We start from the raw sequence: 14106 nt of genomic DNA, 5'->3' as shown, positions 1-14106 counted from the left end.
AGCCCGGCCCCCTGGGCGGTGCGTCCCCTTTCCCCTGCTGCGGCGGGAGGGGGGTGTGTGGAGGGGGCGGGCCCCGGCGGCGGCCTCGCCCCCCCTCCCCCGCCCCGCCCCTGCCCCGCGGCCCGGTGGGGAGCGCGTGTCTGGGTCACATGAGCCGCCCGCCCGCCAGCCCGGGCCCGGCCCCCCGCCGCCCCCGCCGTCCCCGCCGTCCCCGCCGCCGTCGCCTGCCGCCACCGGCCGCCTTCCCGCCCGGCTCCTCCGGCCGCCGCCGCTGCGCTGCGCTGCGCTGCCTGCGCTCAGGGCTCGGGAGGGGGCCGCGGAGGAGCCGCCCCCCGCCCCCGGCCCCCGCCCGCCGCGCCCGGGCCCGCGCCATGGGGCTCTGGCTGCCGCCGCCCCCCGCGCCCCCGGGCTAGGGCGATGCGGGCGCCCCCGGCGCGCGGCCCCCGCGGGCACCATGGGCCCCCTGCTCCGCAGCCTGCTGCTCGCCGCGCTCCTGCAGCTGGCCCCCGCCCAGGTACGTGCGTCCCCGACATCCCGCCGGGCCGCCCGCCTTGCCCTCTCTCAAGGTTGGCGGAAGTGGGGAGATGCGGCGCGGCCTCTGCCGCGGGGACCCGCGGGGTCGGGCTGCGGGCCGGGGCGTGGCGAGGATCCGGCCGGGGCATCCCCCGGGAGGAGTCCCTCCCCGCCGGCCCGCCAGCCCAGCCCTGGGCCACTCCCCTGCCCCACCCCGTCCCCTGGGCTCGGACGGGGGTGGGGTGGGGGGGTGGAGCCGCCCGGTGCCCGCAGGACTTGGCTCGGCGCCCACTGTGCCCCGGGGGCCCCCAGGCTTGGAGACTGGACGTTGCTGCGCCGCCACCACCACCACCGTGGCCAGGGCAGGTCTCAGGTGGCCAGGAGAGGCCAGGTAAAGCTAGAGTGACCCCAGGAGCAGAGCAATCTGGAAAAATGCCATAGAGGAGTTGAAGCCCTTTGATGGCCAGGGCAGAGCCCTGGGGACAGCGACAGGGCTAGCCCTTCCTTGAGTGCACCTTGGGTCCAGGTCCCTTCTCTCCTACAGGGCCCTGTGTCCCAGCCTGATGCCCTCAGCCACCAGAAGAAAGGTAATAGTAACAATAACCACCCTAACCAGCCCTGAGGAGGTTAGCCTGTCTAATGAGTGACTATTCACTCTCCAAGATGCAAACTCTTATTCTGCCCATTTCACAGAAGAGGAAGTTGAGGCAGTGGGGTTCCTGGGTTCCTGGCCAGGGGAAGGCAGCTTGTGAGGGCAGAAAGGGCCAGTGAAGGGTGGCTGTGACACAGGAATTAGGGAGAACAGCTGTGGGGTACAGGGGACAGGGCAACTGGGGAGCAGCTGCAGTAAACCCAGCGAGGACTTAACCCTTATGCATCTACCCCCAGTGGTGTCATGGATAGATGTATATGCCCGTGCCACCTGCCAGCCACGGGAGGTGGTAGTGCCTCTGACTGTGGAGCTCATGGGCACGGTGGCCAAGCAACTGGTGCCCAGCTGCGTGACAGTGCAACGCTGCGGTGGCTGCTGCCCTGACGATGGCCTGGAGTGTGTGCCCACTGGGCAGCACCAAGTCCGAATGCAGGTACTAGGACAGAGGGAGTGTGCCCAGCTGGGGTGGATGCCAGTGCTCTGGGGTGGTGGGGGTGGGGGAGTGGGGGCAATGGCCAGAACCTTGGCTGGTGGGCAAGCTGTTCTCCCTCCAGCCTGTGGAGCATTCCTTTTCTCTCTCTCTCATTGTCTCTTACACTGTCTCTTCTCCGTCTCTGGAATACAGATCCTCATGATTCGTTACCCAAGCAGTCAGCTGGGCGAGATGTCCCTGGAAGAACACAGCCAGTGTGAATGCAGGTGCCAGCCAGGCCCCACTTCTGAGCTCACAGAGACCAGGCTCGGGGGGTGCCGGGCATAGTGGTACACCACGGTGGGGACCAGATCTCCAAGACTCGAACTTGGGGTAGGCCTGGGATCTGGGCTAAGAGAGTAGGATGCTCGGCTTTTCTGATCCTCTTCCTCGTTTCTGTCCCTCCCTCTTACTTTTCAGACCAAAAAAGAGAGAGAGTGCTCTGAAGCCAGACAGGTGAGTCTCTTGGGCTCTTACTGAGATGGGGTTGGAACCCAGGCCCAGCAGCCAGGATGTAACCTGTGGACGGGGCAGGGGGGTGCAGTCCCAACCCCTTTCTCCTCCCACCGAGTCTACCTCTCTTTTCCTCTGCTCCCCGAGTCTGTGTGCTCTGACCCAACCCCAGCTCCTGGGAAGGCTTTTCTTTCCCACCCCAGACATGTTGCTTCTCCTCCTAGGGCTTCCACTCCCCACCACCGCCCCCAGCCCCGCTCCATTCCGGGCTGGGACTCTGCCCCCGGAGCACCCTCCCCAGCTGACATCACCCATCCCACTCCAGCCCCAGGCCCCTCTGCCCACGCTGCACCCAGCGCCGCCAGCGCCCTGACCCCAGGACCTGCCGCTGCCGCTGCCAACGCCGCAGCTTCCTCCGTTGCCAAGGGCGGGGCCTAGAGCTCAACCCAGACACCTGCAGGTGAGGAGCTGAGGGCAGCATTTGCTGGGGAAGGCATCAGGGCCTCTGGAGCGGGTCCAGAGATGAGCCTGCCAGGGAAGGGGAAGCTGCTGAATGTGTTGAACAAATATTTGCCAAGCTTCCACTGGCACTGGGATCAGTGTAAACAAAGTTAACATTCTCATGTGAGTCAGACACGAGATATGCGATGCCAGCAGAGGAGGTCAAGGGCTGAGGTCAGGGGCACCCGAAATGGTCTCCAAGAGGTCACAGATGCTCTGATGGGAACATCTGCCTGTGGTAAAGATGAGAGCCATGGCTCTCCAATTTTGGAAGCTCTGGGCCTTCCTAAAAGCCCCTGTAGGAGACATTTGTCCCACCTTGTGGGCTCTGTGAGAGGCCAGGGGACACAGTGGAATCCTTGTCCACCTTCTCTGAGGTGCTTCTCACCACTCCTCCCTTCCACAGTGAGGCCCCGAAGTGGCGTTATGTGGGCCAGGCCAGCTGGCGCTCGCCAGGTGCGTTAGGAGAGAATGGGGGTTCATAGAAGGTAACAAAGGGGTGAATTGCCAGGAGTAGGGGCTGAACTATGCCTGCATGAACAGATCTCTTCCTTCCCTTCCTCAGGTGCCGGAAGCTGCGAAGGTGACACGTTGCTTTTCAGACTCAGCAGGGCCACTAGCCTCACAAGCCACCCCCACAGAGGGGGTACTGGGGGCAACATGTTGAGAATAGCCTAGTCCCAAGACCTCGGCATGGGCAGAAGCTGCTCCAGGACCTGGGCCTCTCGGAGGACTTTCTAGCTGTCCCGGTCTCTCCAAGGCTGCCAACTGACAGGGTGGGCAGCTGGCTGGGAACATGTGTAGGTGGCACCAGGGGTCGCAGACTAACTCTGAAAAGAAGGGGTACCGTCTCAGTGTTCAACCACCATGTGCAAGTGAGATCTTACAGCTGGCTCCTCTGTCCCCTCACTAAGACACTGATCCTCTGCAAATACTGGGAATTGGGCTTCAGTGTGAGAACTGTGACCCCCAACCCTGATAAAGAGAGATGGAAGGAGCTGTCCCTGCCTGTGTCACTGTTTGTCACTGTCCAGGCTGGGTGATCCAGGCATTCTGCATCACACTGCCTCCCAGACTTAGAGCCGGTTTTACTCCCTCATTGTGCAGATGGAGGAAATGAGGCCCAAGGTCCCCCAGCAGGTCACAAGACTGAGCCAGAGTTGTGTATTCTTCATGGTCCTGCTGTCACATCTAGGCCCTTGGGGGCGGGGGGGGGGGGGGTGCTCTGCCCCTTGCCATCACAAAGGCTCCTTTCTGGAAGGAGATGGCCTGCTCTGGCCAGTGAGCTCAAGGTGGGATCCGGATCTGCTGAATCATCTTGGTTGTCACTGGCCCCTCTCTGAGCTTCACCTTCCACATGGGCACATGGAGGGAACGGATGATTGCTATGGCCCCGGCCTTGGGACTTCAGGAAAGTCCGAGTATGTCTTCACTTGATAGAAAAACCCCTCTTCTCTGCCGGGCAGCACTCTGCATGTAAGCTACTTCATATAGCTTAACTCTAAAGCCACACACCTGCCCTGTCCCCACATCCCTGGAAGGGAAGTACAAAAGGGCTGTGGCTGGTGGGCTTGCCTTGGGAGATAGGCCTCCTCACCTCCAACCACACGTTTTTCTCCACCTTTCTCGGCCCCTTTGCCTTGGGCTCCCCTCAGCAGCTCCTGCTTGGGACTGTCCTGACTTTTGTCTGACCCAGCCGAAGCCGAGCGCCTGCAGCTTCCAGTGTCCCTGGGGTGGAGCTGTGAGGGGCCGACCAAAGGCCAACCTCGGCTACCAGCGGTTGGCCTTGCTGAGACAGGACATTCAGGGTTACAGGTTGGCCCGGAGTGGCTACCCTAATGGAAGCCTTCTCTGAGGTGTGAGATTGGAGGGCATGGCCGGGATCTTGCTGGACCCAAGGCAGGAGTGGGGTTAGACCAGAAGACAATTCCTGATAGTGGTCACTGCTTCTCAAACCACTATTCTCAGCTATGCCGTCACTGGAAATGCTGTAGCGCGACCAAAGTGAGACAGATGAGGGCTGGGGACTCTAGAGCTGCCACTTCCCCTGCCCACTTGGTGCTGGACAAGCACAGCGCTCCATATGCGCCCCTTGCTTAGTCCTCAATTCTCCGGTCAGCGCTGCTGATTATCTTCCTTTCCCAGGCCCAGCAAGGCTGAGGGACCGGGGATGTGCCCTCAAGTCTGGGGTCTCTAACACTGCTTAGGTTTGGTCGCCTCGCGACTACAGGTTCATTCCTTCAGTGGAGAGATGTCGGGGCACCTGAGCACGGCTGTCGGGGTGGGGAAGGGCCCGGCCACAGCACCACCGCCATGGCTCCGTGGTCCGCGTGCGTCGGGTCGAGGCGGGCCCGGACGTTGGCCAGGCCGAAGGCAGAGCGTTAGCTGTGGGCCAGAGCCCGCCGGAGCACATGGTGGCAGCAGTCCGTCCCTCCACGGCCCTGCCAGCACAGGGACTCCAGATCCTACCAGGCCCGGCCGCTCGCTCGAGGTCACGCTGCCAGTCAACGCACGGCAGACCCCACGTTCAAAGCCAACCCGGGGGCAAGCGGGAGCGCTGTGGTAGCCAGGGGACGGAATAAAATGGCGTCCCCAGACCCCTTCCGGGAGCCTGCGTCCGCCTGACCTTACCCTCACCTCGACCGGAAGTGCCGGAGGCTCTTTAGGAAGTCACTTTCACCTAACTTCACCGACGACCGCGCCGCCGGAAGTAGCGCGCCGTCACTTGGCGCGGGGGCGGGGCTGGGGGCAAGGCCGCCGCAGCGGGCGGGTGGCAGCGGGTTTTGCGCAGTCCAATGAGGGCGGGCGGCGTGGCCCGGCCTGGTAGCGACGCTGATGCGCCTGCGCAGAGGCGGCCGCACGACTGGGGTTGACTCCGGGGGCGCGGCGAGGAGGTGAGCGGGGGCCACAGCCCGGGCTGGGGGGAGCCGGGGCGCAAGGGCCAGGCTGGATCAGGCCGGGCAGGAGCGGGCGGGGCTCCGAGTGTCAACGAGGGATAGGTTAGGAGGAAACTGGGGGTTGGGGTCGGAGCTGTCTGGGGATGCCGCAGGGGGAGGGTTTTCACGCTGCACGGGGCGGAGCCCCGGGAGTCGGGGCGGGACGTGGAACCTCTGAGCTGGTGCCAGGGGGAGGCGGAGCTCCGGGGCGGGGGGCGGACCTAGGACAGGTGGGGGGCGGAGTCTGGCCCCTGGAGGAGGAGCTGGAACAGGCGGAAGGCGGAGCCTCGGGTTCGGAGACCGAAGGGGACGGAGCCCAGGGGCTGGGGGCGGGCCTTCAGCCGGTGAGTGGCGTGGCTACCGTGCAGGAAGAGGGGCCTGGTTCTCTCGAGGGCGGGGCTCCAGCGCAGGGGGCGGAATTACGTCCCTTGCAGGGTGGGGTCAAGGAGTCAAGTGAAGGTGTAGGCCCAGGTAATGGCCCGGGGCGTCCACGCGGGGGCGGTCTCCGCGGGGGCCGGGCCTGGGGACGCGGTAGGCCGAGAACTCCCCCGGGAGAGGTGGTGTGGGTGGAGCGTGCTCGGCGGCCACCCGACACGGGGCCAGTCTGGGTACCCCGCAGGCCCCCGAGGGCTCAGAGCTGGGGCGGCGCCCCGGGCGGAGGCGCAGGCCCCGCCTGGGGGGTGCCTCCGGAAGATCGGGGCTCCCCGGAGCCACCCAGCGGCGATGTGTGGGTCCCTCGGGGCAGGCCCCCTGCAGCGACCGCAGAGGTGTGGGTGTGCTGGGCAGGGGGCAACTGGGTGTGGCGTGAATGGGGTCGCCCGGTCGAGACAACTGCTGGACAGCCAGATAGGGTTTGGACTTTGCGTAAAGGGGCGGGTGGGAACTGAAGAGCGGAGATGGGGACCGGGAGGAAAGGGAGGGCTGGGGGTGAGCAAAGGGGCGGGGCCCTGGCTGCTGTGGCCTCCCCTGACCCCCTCCCCCCGCTGCTGGGGTCCTCGGGCAAGCCCCCTTCTCACTGGACTGGTAAGTGTGGCCGCGGAGCCCGGGGGAGGGGGCGGTGACCTGGGACAAGGGAATCCCCCAGGGGCAGGCAAGGTACGGTGGGGGTGGAACCTCCTTGTACCTGCCCCTATTCCATGCCCTCCCCGTCCCCTCCTCCCCCCCCCCTTCCCCGGTCGGTTGGTCGGTCGATCGGGGTCTCTTCCCGCAGAGACATGAGGCTGAGCTGGGTTCTGACAGTACTGTCCATCTGCCTGAGCGCCCTGGCCACTGCTGCGGGGGCCGAGGGCAAACGGAAGCTGCAGATCGGGGTCAAGAAGCGGGTAGACCACTGTCCCATCAAATCGCGCAAGGGTGACGTCCTGCACATGCACTACACGGTGGGTGAGGAAGTGGAGCATTTGGGGTGGGTGGGGCTTCTAGGGACCTGAGAAGACTTGGAAGCCGGATTCCTCAGCCAACAAGGTGGGTGATCTTGGGCAAGTCCCCTGTCCCTTTTATGCTAGTTTCCATAATTCTACCCTGCTGTTCGCTGTCTGACCCCCCAGGTTGGCACCAGCAAGCAGTGACAGTATACTATGAGCTGCCCAGGGCTCTGTGTCCCCTTCTAGGGCTGTGGCTGCCATGGGGGAGCCAGCTTGGGGAGAGCAGCTGGGTGGGAAGGTATGTCAGAGTGAACCCTCCTCTTCACTGGTCTTCCCATGGTCCCACAGGGGAAGCTGGAAGATGGGACAGAATTTGACAGCAGCCTGCCCCAGAACCAGCCCTTTGTCTTCTCCCTGGGCACAGGCCAGGTCATCAAGGGCTGGGACCAGGGGCTGCTGGGGTGAGTCAAGGGGGCCACGGCTGCGGTCAAGGAGGTTGATTATGGGAGGCAAGCCCCAGGGATCGGGGAGGAGCAGGGAGCCTGGGTGCTTGCCATGTGCTGAACATGTGTTGTCCTGCAGGATGTGTGAGGGAGAAAAACGGAAGCTGGTGATTCCATCAGAGTTGGGTAAGAGGCCCTTCCTGAGCCTGGATACGGGAGTTTGGGGTGTGCTTCTGGGGAAGAGTAAAGGCTGGTTTAGCCTCTGCATTGGTTTTCACCCCATCTATTCATTATGGCTCAGGCTTCTTCCAAGTCTAGCTACGTCCAGCAGTGAGAACAGAACAAGACCCTTGGGGCACTTGGTTCTGATGCCCACCTCTGTCCTCTGCCAGACCTTTTGTAGCCCCTTCCCGTCTCCATTACACCTTCTCCATTTCTGGCTATCTTGTTGAGATGGGCAGAGGCCTGGCTTCAGCCTGGATGTCTGCAGAACACCTCTCTCCTTTGCCCAGCGACAGCTCAGTTTCTTTGTCCATCTCTGACAGGGTATGGAGAGCGGGGAGCTCCCCCAAAGATTCCAGGTAATATACCTTCCTGCCCCGTGTCCTGCCCATCTTGTCTCCCTGTGGTCCTGGTTCTCATTCTGTTCCCTCCTCTCCCCTGCAGGTGGTGCAACCCTCGTGTTTGAGGTGGAGCTGCTCAAAATCGAGCGACGTTCAGAACTGTAGCCAAACTGGGGAGGGGCAGCGGAGAGGCCCCCACATCAGGGACCAGACTGTTTAAAAAAAAAAAAACAAAAACAAAAAAACAGAACAAACAAACAAAAAAAACAAAAAGCCCTGAAAGCCCATGAAGTGAGCCTGTGTTTGTTTGTGGGCCCCAGGACTTAGAACCCACAGCTTCAGCCTGCCCTCTCCCTTGGCACCAGCCATCTCTCTCCTTTCTTGGCCACAGAGAACCTTGGGTGTAGGCTCGGTGGTATGGGGATCATGATGGACAGGCCCTAAGTGGCATGGTGGCCCTGGCCCAGAGGAAAAGGCATGTTCCTGCCTACCAATACCACCACTACTTCCCCCAGTTCCCCAGCCACTTCCAGCTCTGGGTCTGGGAGCCAGCACTGAGCTATCACCATGGTTACAAGGCCCTCAGGAAGGCCTGTGGTCACCTGGGAAGAAGTTGAGCTGGCAGCAGTGGTATAGCGGTGTGTCCCCCCTAAAAGAGACCAGCTGAGTCGGAAACTGCACCAAAGGCATATCCTAGTTTTATTAAAGGGCCGCGCCGCAGAGTCAATATAAAAACACAAAAAGTCCCATCAGTTTAATAACAATAAAAAACCCCAAAAATGGAAAACTGAGGGGGCAGGGATGAGGCCCCTGAGCCAGGGGCACGGGGAGCCCTGCTCATGGCACCAGGCCTGGCCGCAGGGCACCCTGGTATTGCTGTTGCTACGAGGTCGGGGAGCAGCGATTGTCCTGTGGGAGCCACCATTCACCTGGATCGAGGACCCTATTTCTTCTGGGGTGTGCTCAGCTTCTGCATGCCCCGTATCTTGTCCAGCAGGCCAGAGATGAAGGCCTGAACAGAAGGGAGAACATTAGGGAGACCAGACCCCAAGATGACAGAAACCCAGGCTCCTTTCACCCCAGCCTCTGGGGAAACCACTCAACTCACCTCAGTGGGTTTGTAACAGTCAACCAGCAGCTCCTAGTAGGGCATGGGGTGGGGGTGGGGAGAGAAGTATAGCTGTGAGTTCTGAGGAACAGGGGCCTCAAGTTTACCCGTACCCACCTCGGAGGGATGGGGACACCCCCAGGCACAGGCGATGCCACAGCCACTCAACCGCTAGGCAGGCACCATCAGCCTCATTTGACAGAGGCAGAAGCCGAGGCGCAACATCACTACGCTGAATGACTAAAGCAAAGAAGGCTGAAATCTAGAGCCTTGCTTACCCACGGGTGGTGCCTCCAGGAAGCCCTCTCTTCCCTGATCCCCCAGCCCAGCTGTCTCCCAGGCTGTCTCACCTTGACCCTGGCGGCCCGGGTATCATCACTTTCCATGTCCAGGAGTTCATCTACATCAATCTCTAACTCTGGGATCTCTTCTTCCTGGGGTGGGGTAAGGGTGGGGGAGGAGGGAGAGACAAGGACCTGAGTTGGGAGACAGTGTGAGAGGGGCTGCGGCTGAGGCCTCTGCCCCACCGCAGGATAAGCCAGCCTTCTTAGCCCAGCAGACAACGGCAGCTGTCCGAGGAAGAAAACAGATCAGGCTTGTGCCAAGGCAAAATGCCCAATGAGGGGGGAGCTTCCTGTCCCTGCCAGTTGGGCACCATGGGCGCCAGACAGGGCCAGACAGCTAGGGCTGGGGGACCCTGGGCTGAGAACCCGGCAGATGTATTGCCCAACTTCCCGGGCCCCCTTTCAGCCAGCGCACAGGTGGGGCCAGCTGTCTCAACTCCTCACAGCCCCTCCCCCTCCCCCAAACACCTGTCACAGCTTCCCAGGAGTGGGGAGGAAGTAAAGGGTGAAAGGTCAGTGGGAAGGACCCAGGCCTGGTAAGGGGGAAACAAAGAGCCCATGCTTTCCTGAGGGAGGGGGTGCCTGCCACCCCTCCTCCCTCAGGAAGCGGCCATCCAGTCTGGAGCCAGCTGCATTCCAGGGCTAGTCTAGGGGAGGCAGCACGGGGCAAGCCCACTCCTCCGCCCTGCCCCCCGGGGCCTGAGTCACCATTTGAGCAAGGACGGAGTCATGGGGTGGAGAGCCGGAGCTCAGAGGGCGGCAAGCGTGCCCCTACACCAAAATGGAGAGCTGCAGGCCGGCCCATGAGAACAGCCCTGACCCTTTACAGTCCAACCAGTCTTGCGCCTTTTAACCGGCTCAGGCTAGCCTCCTGCCTCCTGCCCATGGCCCAGGCTATCCCTCCAGGCCTCTAGAGGACCCCAAGCTTGGCCAGAATAGTGACATGAGGGAGTCAGGAGGGAGAAGATAGGAGTGACTTAAGGTCAGACAAGAAAGAGCACACACTGGGGGCGGGGAGTACAGAAAGGGAGGGGAGCACGCGGAAGCCGAGCGCCCATTGACTCCGGGTGACAGGCAGGCGCAAGGTGGGGCCCCCAAGCAGCCCGACTAGGGGACGACTTTAGGGTGTCGGCGCAGAGCAGGGGACACACCTGGCAGTCATAGAGGCGAGTGAGCTGCTCCAGGATCCACTCCTCCAGGTTGAGGCGCTTCCGTAGCTCTTTGCGGTCGTACTTGACCGTGACCTTCCCTTGGCGCCTCACCGGGCCCTCGTCGTCCGCACCGCCTGGGCCCTCGCCTGCAGCCCCAGGGGGGCTCTGAAAGTAGACGCGGGGCCCCGGGCCGCTGCTGCCCGGCCCTGGGGCGGGGGCCGCTAACGCCGCGCCCCCCGCGGGGCCGCTGTCCGCCATGGCGGCCGCCGGGGCCACGTGCGCGCCTCGGGCCCCTCCCTGCGCCGCCGCCTCCCGGACGCCCGCCGGCTGGCTCCGGGCCGCTGGCTCGGGTTAGCTCGCGGGCTCGGCTCCGCGCGGCTCCGCGGCGAGGGCGGCGGCGGGGGCGCCCGGGGGCAGCTGCAGCATGCGGAGCCCCCGGGCCTGGCCTGGCCGCGCCCCGCCCCCTCCCCGCCGATCCGCCCGCCCTTTGTCCCCCGCGGCCGCCGCCCGAGCCGCCGCCGCCGCCGCCGCCGCCGAAGCCGCTTTCTCTGTCTCGCTCTCTTCCTCCGCCCCCCGACCACACCCCCTTAAAGGGCCAGTCCCGCTCCTGGCCCCTCACTCCCACCCCGCCCCCGGGCAGGGGCTCGGGGAGGGTCTAGTTGTCAGGGGCTTGGGCCTGGTGGCCTGCAAGCCCTTGTAACCGATCTGCTCAAGCCCTGGCATTCTAGGCGCCCGAATCCCGGGGTTCGGTCTCCCCCCGGGACCCTAGTGTAATGTCCTCACTGACGAAAAACAGGGGTCATCTGGGAATAGAAGGGAGTGAGTAGTACGCGCAGGGCGGGGGTCTGGAGAGGAAACACTGGCGCCCTCGACGTCGGGGTCCTCCGGTTCCCGGCCAGAGGAGGGCAAGCAGCCTTCTCCGCGTGCACCGACACGTGGACCAGGCTCCCCAGGGTGGAGCGGTGGAGAAGCGGGCAGGAGCTGCCCAGGTCCGCGGACGCCCTACTGGGCACGGGCACGCTCCCCCTATGGTGGAGGCCCAGGTTAGGGGTGAGCGGAACCCGCTCGACCGCCAGCAGGGCTAGACCCTAGACTGCCACTGCCACCGCCCACCGGCCAAGATGGCGGCGAGGAATGGGATTATGGGAAATGTAGTTCTTGAGGTCCGGCCGAGCCTGGCCGCCCCTCCCCCTCAACGGAGCCAGGGCGGGGAAGCGCAGAACTCGTTTGGGGCGCCCTCGTTCGGCTGGCTTCCATAGGGCGCGGCCGGGCGCGGCCCTTCGCCCCCCTCCCGCCCCTCCCCGCAACGTCTCTGTGTACAGAGGGAACTCAGGAGTAAAGAGCTGGGACATGCGGGAGCGGGTACCCTTGATAGTAAAGATGATGATAACAGCTGACCCATAAAAAGCGTTCCTCGAGTCGGTTCCAATACAGTCGGATCCAGTGTGAGGCCCGCTTCACTGGCTCTTCCACAGATCGTGGCCCTGCAGCGTCTTCTGTCCTTCAGATCTCACAGGCACCTTACCGGGCCCACCTCTCTCCAGTAGAGGGGCATTCCATTACTGCACCCCATGGGAGCTTCCGTATCTCTGAACGGTCTCTCGCCTTCATGTGATTTCTGTCTCCCACTCCTAGACTGTGAGTCCCATGCGGCCGAGCCCTGGGTGGCCCTTGCTTAATGCTGATGCCCAACGTGGAGGGACCAGCTGGGCTTCAGATCCCCGTGTAAGGAGCAAATGACCCTATTCTTGCTGAACTCCCAGCACGGGTGTCAGACTTGTAACTGTTGGCTGAACACGTGACTGAATGAAAGAATGAATGGCTTCCTCTGTGCCTAGCATTTCCTGAGAAACTTGAGGCAAAGAGCCAAAGAGAAATACGTGGAAGGGCCGATGACAGTATCAGAGGTCGAGTCCCACAGCTAGAGCTGGAGCTCAGCTTGCAAACCCAGGCCCCCTGACACTTAAAGTCTCTACTCACCCCCATCCCTCATGCTTATATAGCACCCAACAAGGGGGTGCAGCTCCTCTGAGATGCTTCCCATGGGTGGCAGGTTCGCCCTCCGCAGTCCCAGACTGGGTCTCAGGATCTGAGAGGTGATAAGTGTTTCTGTCCCAGACTCTCACAGATACCTTCTCTCTGGATGCCAGATAAGCCCACTGCAGGTAGGGTTCAGAGAGAGACTGACTGGCCCAGAGTCACACAGCTCGCGTGGTAGCCAAACTCAAACCCAGAACTTTGAGCTTACTCTGTAGCTGGGAAAGAGAGACAATGAGTGCAGAAGCTGGGAATGGTATGTGTACAGGAGTGGCAAGGTGGGCTTCTGGGTTGGGGGTAGGCTCTCAGGGCTCATTCCGGGGCAGGTAGAGGGGGGCTCAGGCCTCCTCCCTCCCCAGCCCTGCTCCTGGACTTATCCTCCCCTCAGCCAGCCTGGGGAGTCTGTGGAGGGCTGACCCTTGCTCTGGCAGATTAGGCAGGACCATTCTTTCCACCAGGAGCCCCATCCCTGGCCTGTAGGAGGAGCAATTTGCCCAAGTCCAAATTCCCAACCACACCCACATGCACCTCACCCCACCAGGGCAGGTCTGCTGTATCTGAACTTCAGCATTGATTTGGGCCTTAGGGCTGCTCAGTAGTTGAGGGGAGATATGTATACCATAACCTGGTATGGGATTGGTGCTTACAGGCCATAAAGATCTGGGTACTAGCCCCAGCCCTGCCTCCTAGATGCTGTGACCTCTAGTGATGACTTTCCTATTCCTCCTGCCATGAGAGCTAGTGTGAAGGAAAGCCTCCTGATCTCCAAATATTAGGGCACCCCTGGGAGTTCTCTGGGCAGGGTGGGAAGGAGCTGGGGATGTTCTTCCTGACTCTCTCTCTTTCAATATTCTATGCTATCCCCACTGCCCCACTGCCTGTACAGTCCCTTCCCATGGCCACCCACCCTGAGAACAGCACAGATGGTCATGCTGGCCTCCAGCCTTGTTGGAGGCTAGGCTGCCCTGCACAGAATCTGAGTGGAACAATTGGGTTCAAATCCTAGCTCTGCCCAGCATGTTGAGAGGCCATGAGCAAGTCACTTACCTGCTCCAGGCCTCTTCAAGGAGGCTGATTCTTCCAATCTCTGGTGGCTAAGGGCTGAGAGCTCAGTGCTGAGGGCCCACATGCCAGCCCTTGCTCTTCTGCCTAAACCCTCCTGGGACTGGAGTATGCGGCTGCCGCTCCTCATCCTGCCAGGCTCAGACTGTGGCCTCCCTAGCCCCACCCCACCTGAAGTCCCAGCCCCCTCTCTACCAGAGTGCAGCTAAGGTTGCTTTCAGCACCTCTTTGAAGCAGAAGCCCCGGAGATGGAGGGTCCCCGGGGCCAGGACCGCTCCTTTAATCAAGGGTACAGGCAGAAAGGCTGCCTTCCTTCCACCATTACTGCTTGCTGAGAAACCCTATTACCATTACCAAGACTGGAAGAAAGTGTCCAAGGAGGAAGGAGCCCTTTAATGGGGGCTACCCTGGTCTCGGGAGACATTGGGGGGGGGGGTGCAGAGAGGGAGAGGCTCAGGCTCAGGAAACAGGCTCCCATCCTGTTTTCCAAGGAACTGCTGCCTAGCA

At 62.3% G+C, this 14106-nt stretch overlaps 4 protein-coding genes across 11 annotated transcripts; 3 read left to right on the top strand and 1 right to left on the bottom strand.

The window, feature by feature from the left end:
* Positions 1–397: 397 nt before the first annotated feature.
* VEGFB (vascular endothelial growth factor B) lies at positions 398–3594 on the top strand. Of its 2 annotated transcripts, none has more exons than XM_038564130.1 (7): positions 398–514; positions 1058–1100; positions 1402–1598; positions 1791–1864; positions 2058–2093; positions 2315–2550; positions 3157–3594. In XM_038564130.1, the coding sequence occupies exons 1-6, from the start codon at positions 455–457 to the stop codon at positions 2526–2528; spliced, it is 624 nt and encodes a 207-aa protein (XP_038420058.1). In that variant the 5' UTR covers positions 398–454; the 3' UTR covers positions 2529–2550; positions 3157–3594. The 2 variants fall into 2 exon arrangements, with proteins under 2 accessions (XP_038420058.1, XP_038420059.1); XM_038564131.1 differs by having other exon boundaries at positions 455–514; positions 2416–2550.
* A 1732-nt stretch (positions 3595–5326) lies between these two features.
* On the top strand, positions 5327–8184 carry FKBP2 (FKBP prolyl isomerase 2). Of its 7 annotated transcripts, none has more exons than XM_038564133.1 (6): positions 5328–5485; positions 6738–6906; positions 7240–7352; positions 7474–7520; positions 7880–7915; positions 8001–8184. In XM_038564133.1, exons 1-6 carry the CDS (start codon positions 5427–5429, stop codon positions 8060–8062), a joined length of 486 nt encoding a protein of 161 aa, XP_038420061.1. In that variant the 5' UTR covers positions 5328–5426; the 3' UTR covers positions 8063–8184. The 7 variants fall into 7 exon arrangements, with proteins under 7 accessions (XP_038420067.1, XP_038420066.1, XP_038420061.1 ...); XM_038564135.1 differs by lacking the exon at positions 5328–5485 and adding an exon at positions 5737–5871; XM_038564134.1 differs by lacking the exon at positions 5328–5485 and adding an exon at positions 5866–5998.
* LOC119864272 (translation initiation factor IF-2) lies at positions 5492–6550 on the top strand. The gene has a single exon (XM_038564129.1). The coding sequence runs from the start codon at positions 5632–5634 to the stop codon at positions 6412–6414; it is 783 nt and encodes a 260-aa protein (XP_038420057.1). The 5' UTR covers positions 5492–5631; the 3' UTR covers positions 6415–6550.
* Positions 8185–8573: 389 nt separating the features above from the next.
* On the bottom strand, positions 8574–10926 carry PPP1R14B (protein phosphatase 1 regulatory inhibitor subunit 14B). The gene is given in 6 exon segments (XM_038564132.1): positions 8574–8909; positions 9006–9038; positions 9356–9439; positions 10501–10785; positions 10787–10890; positions 10893–10926. Coding segments are annotated over 6 exon segments (609 nt in total). The 3' UTR covers positions 8574–8840.
* Positions 10927–14106: the final 3180 nt, after the last annotated feature.

This window comes from Canis lupus, chromosome 18 (assembly GCF_011100685.1).
Source record: "Canis lupus familiaris isolate Mischka breed German Shepherd chromosome 18, alternate assembly UU_Cfam_GSD_1.0, whole genome shotgun sequence".
Classification (NCBI taxonomy): Eukaryota; Metazoa; Chordata; class Mammalia; order Carnivora; family Canidae; genus Canis; species Canis lupus.
Note: the sequence above shows the minus strand (reverse complement) of the source record. Positions and strands in the feature narration are given on the sequence as shown.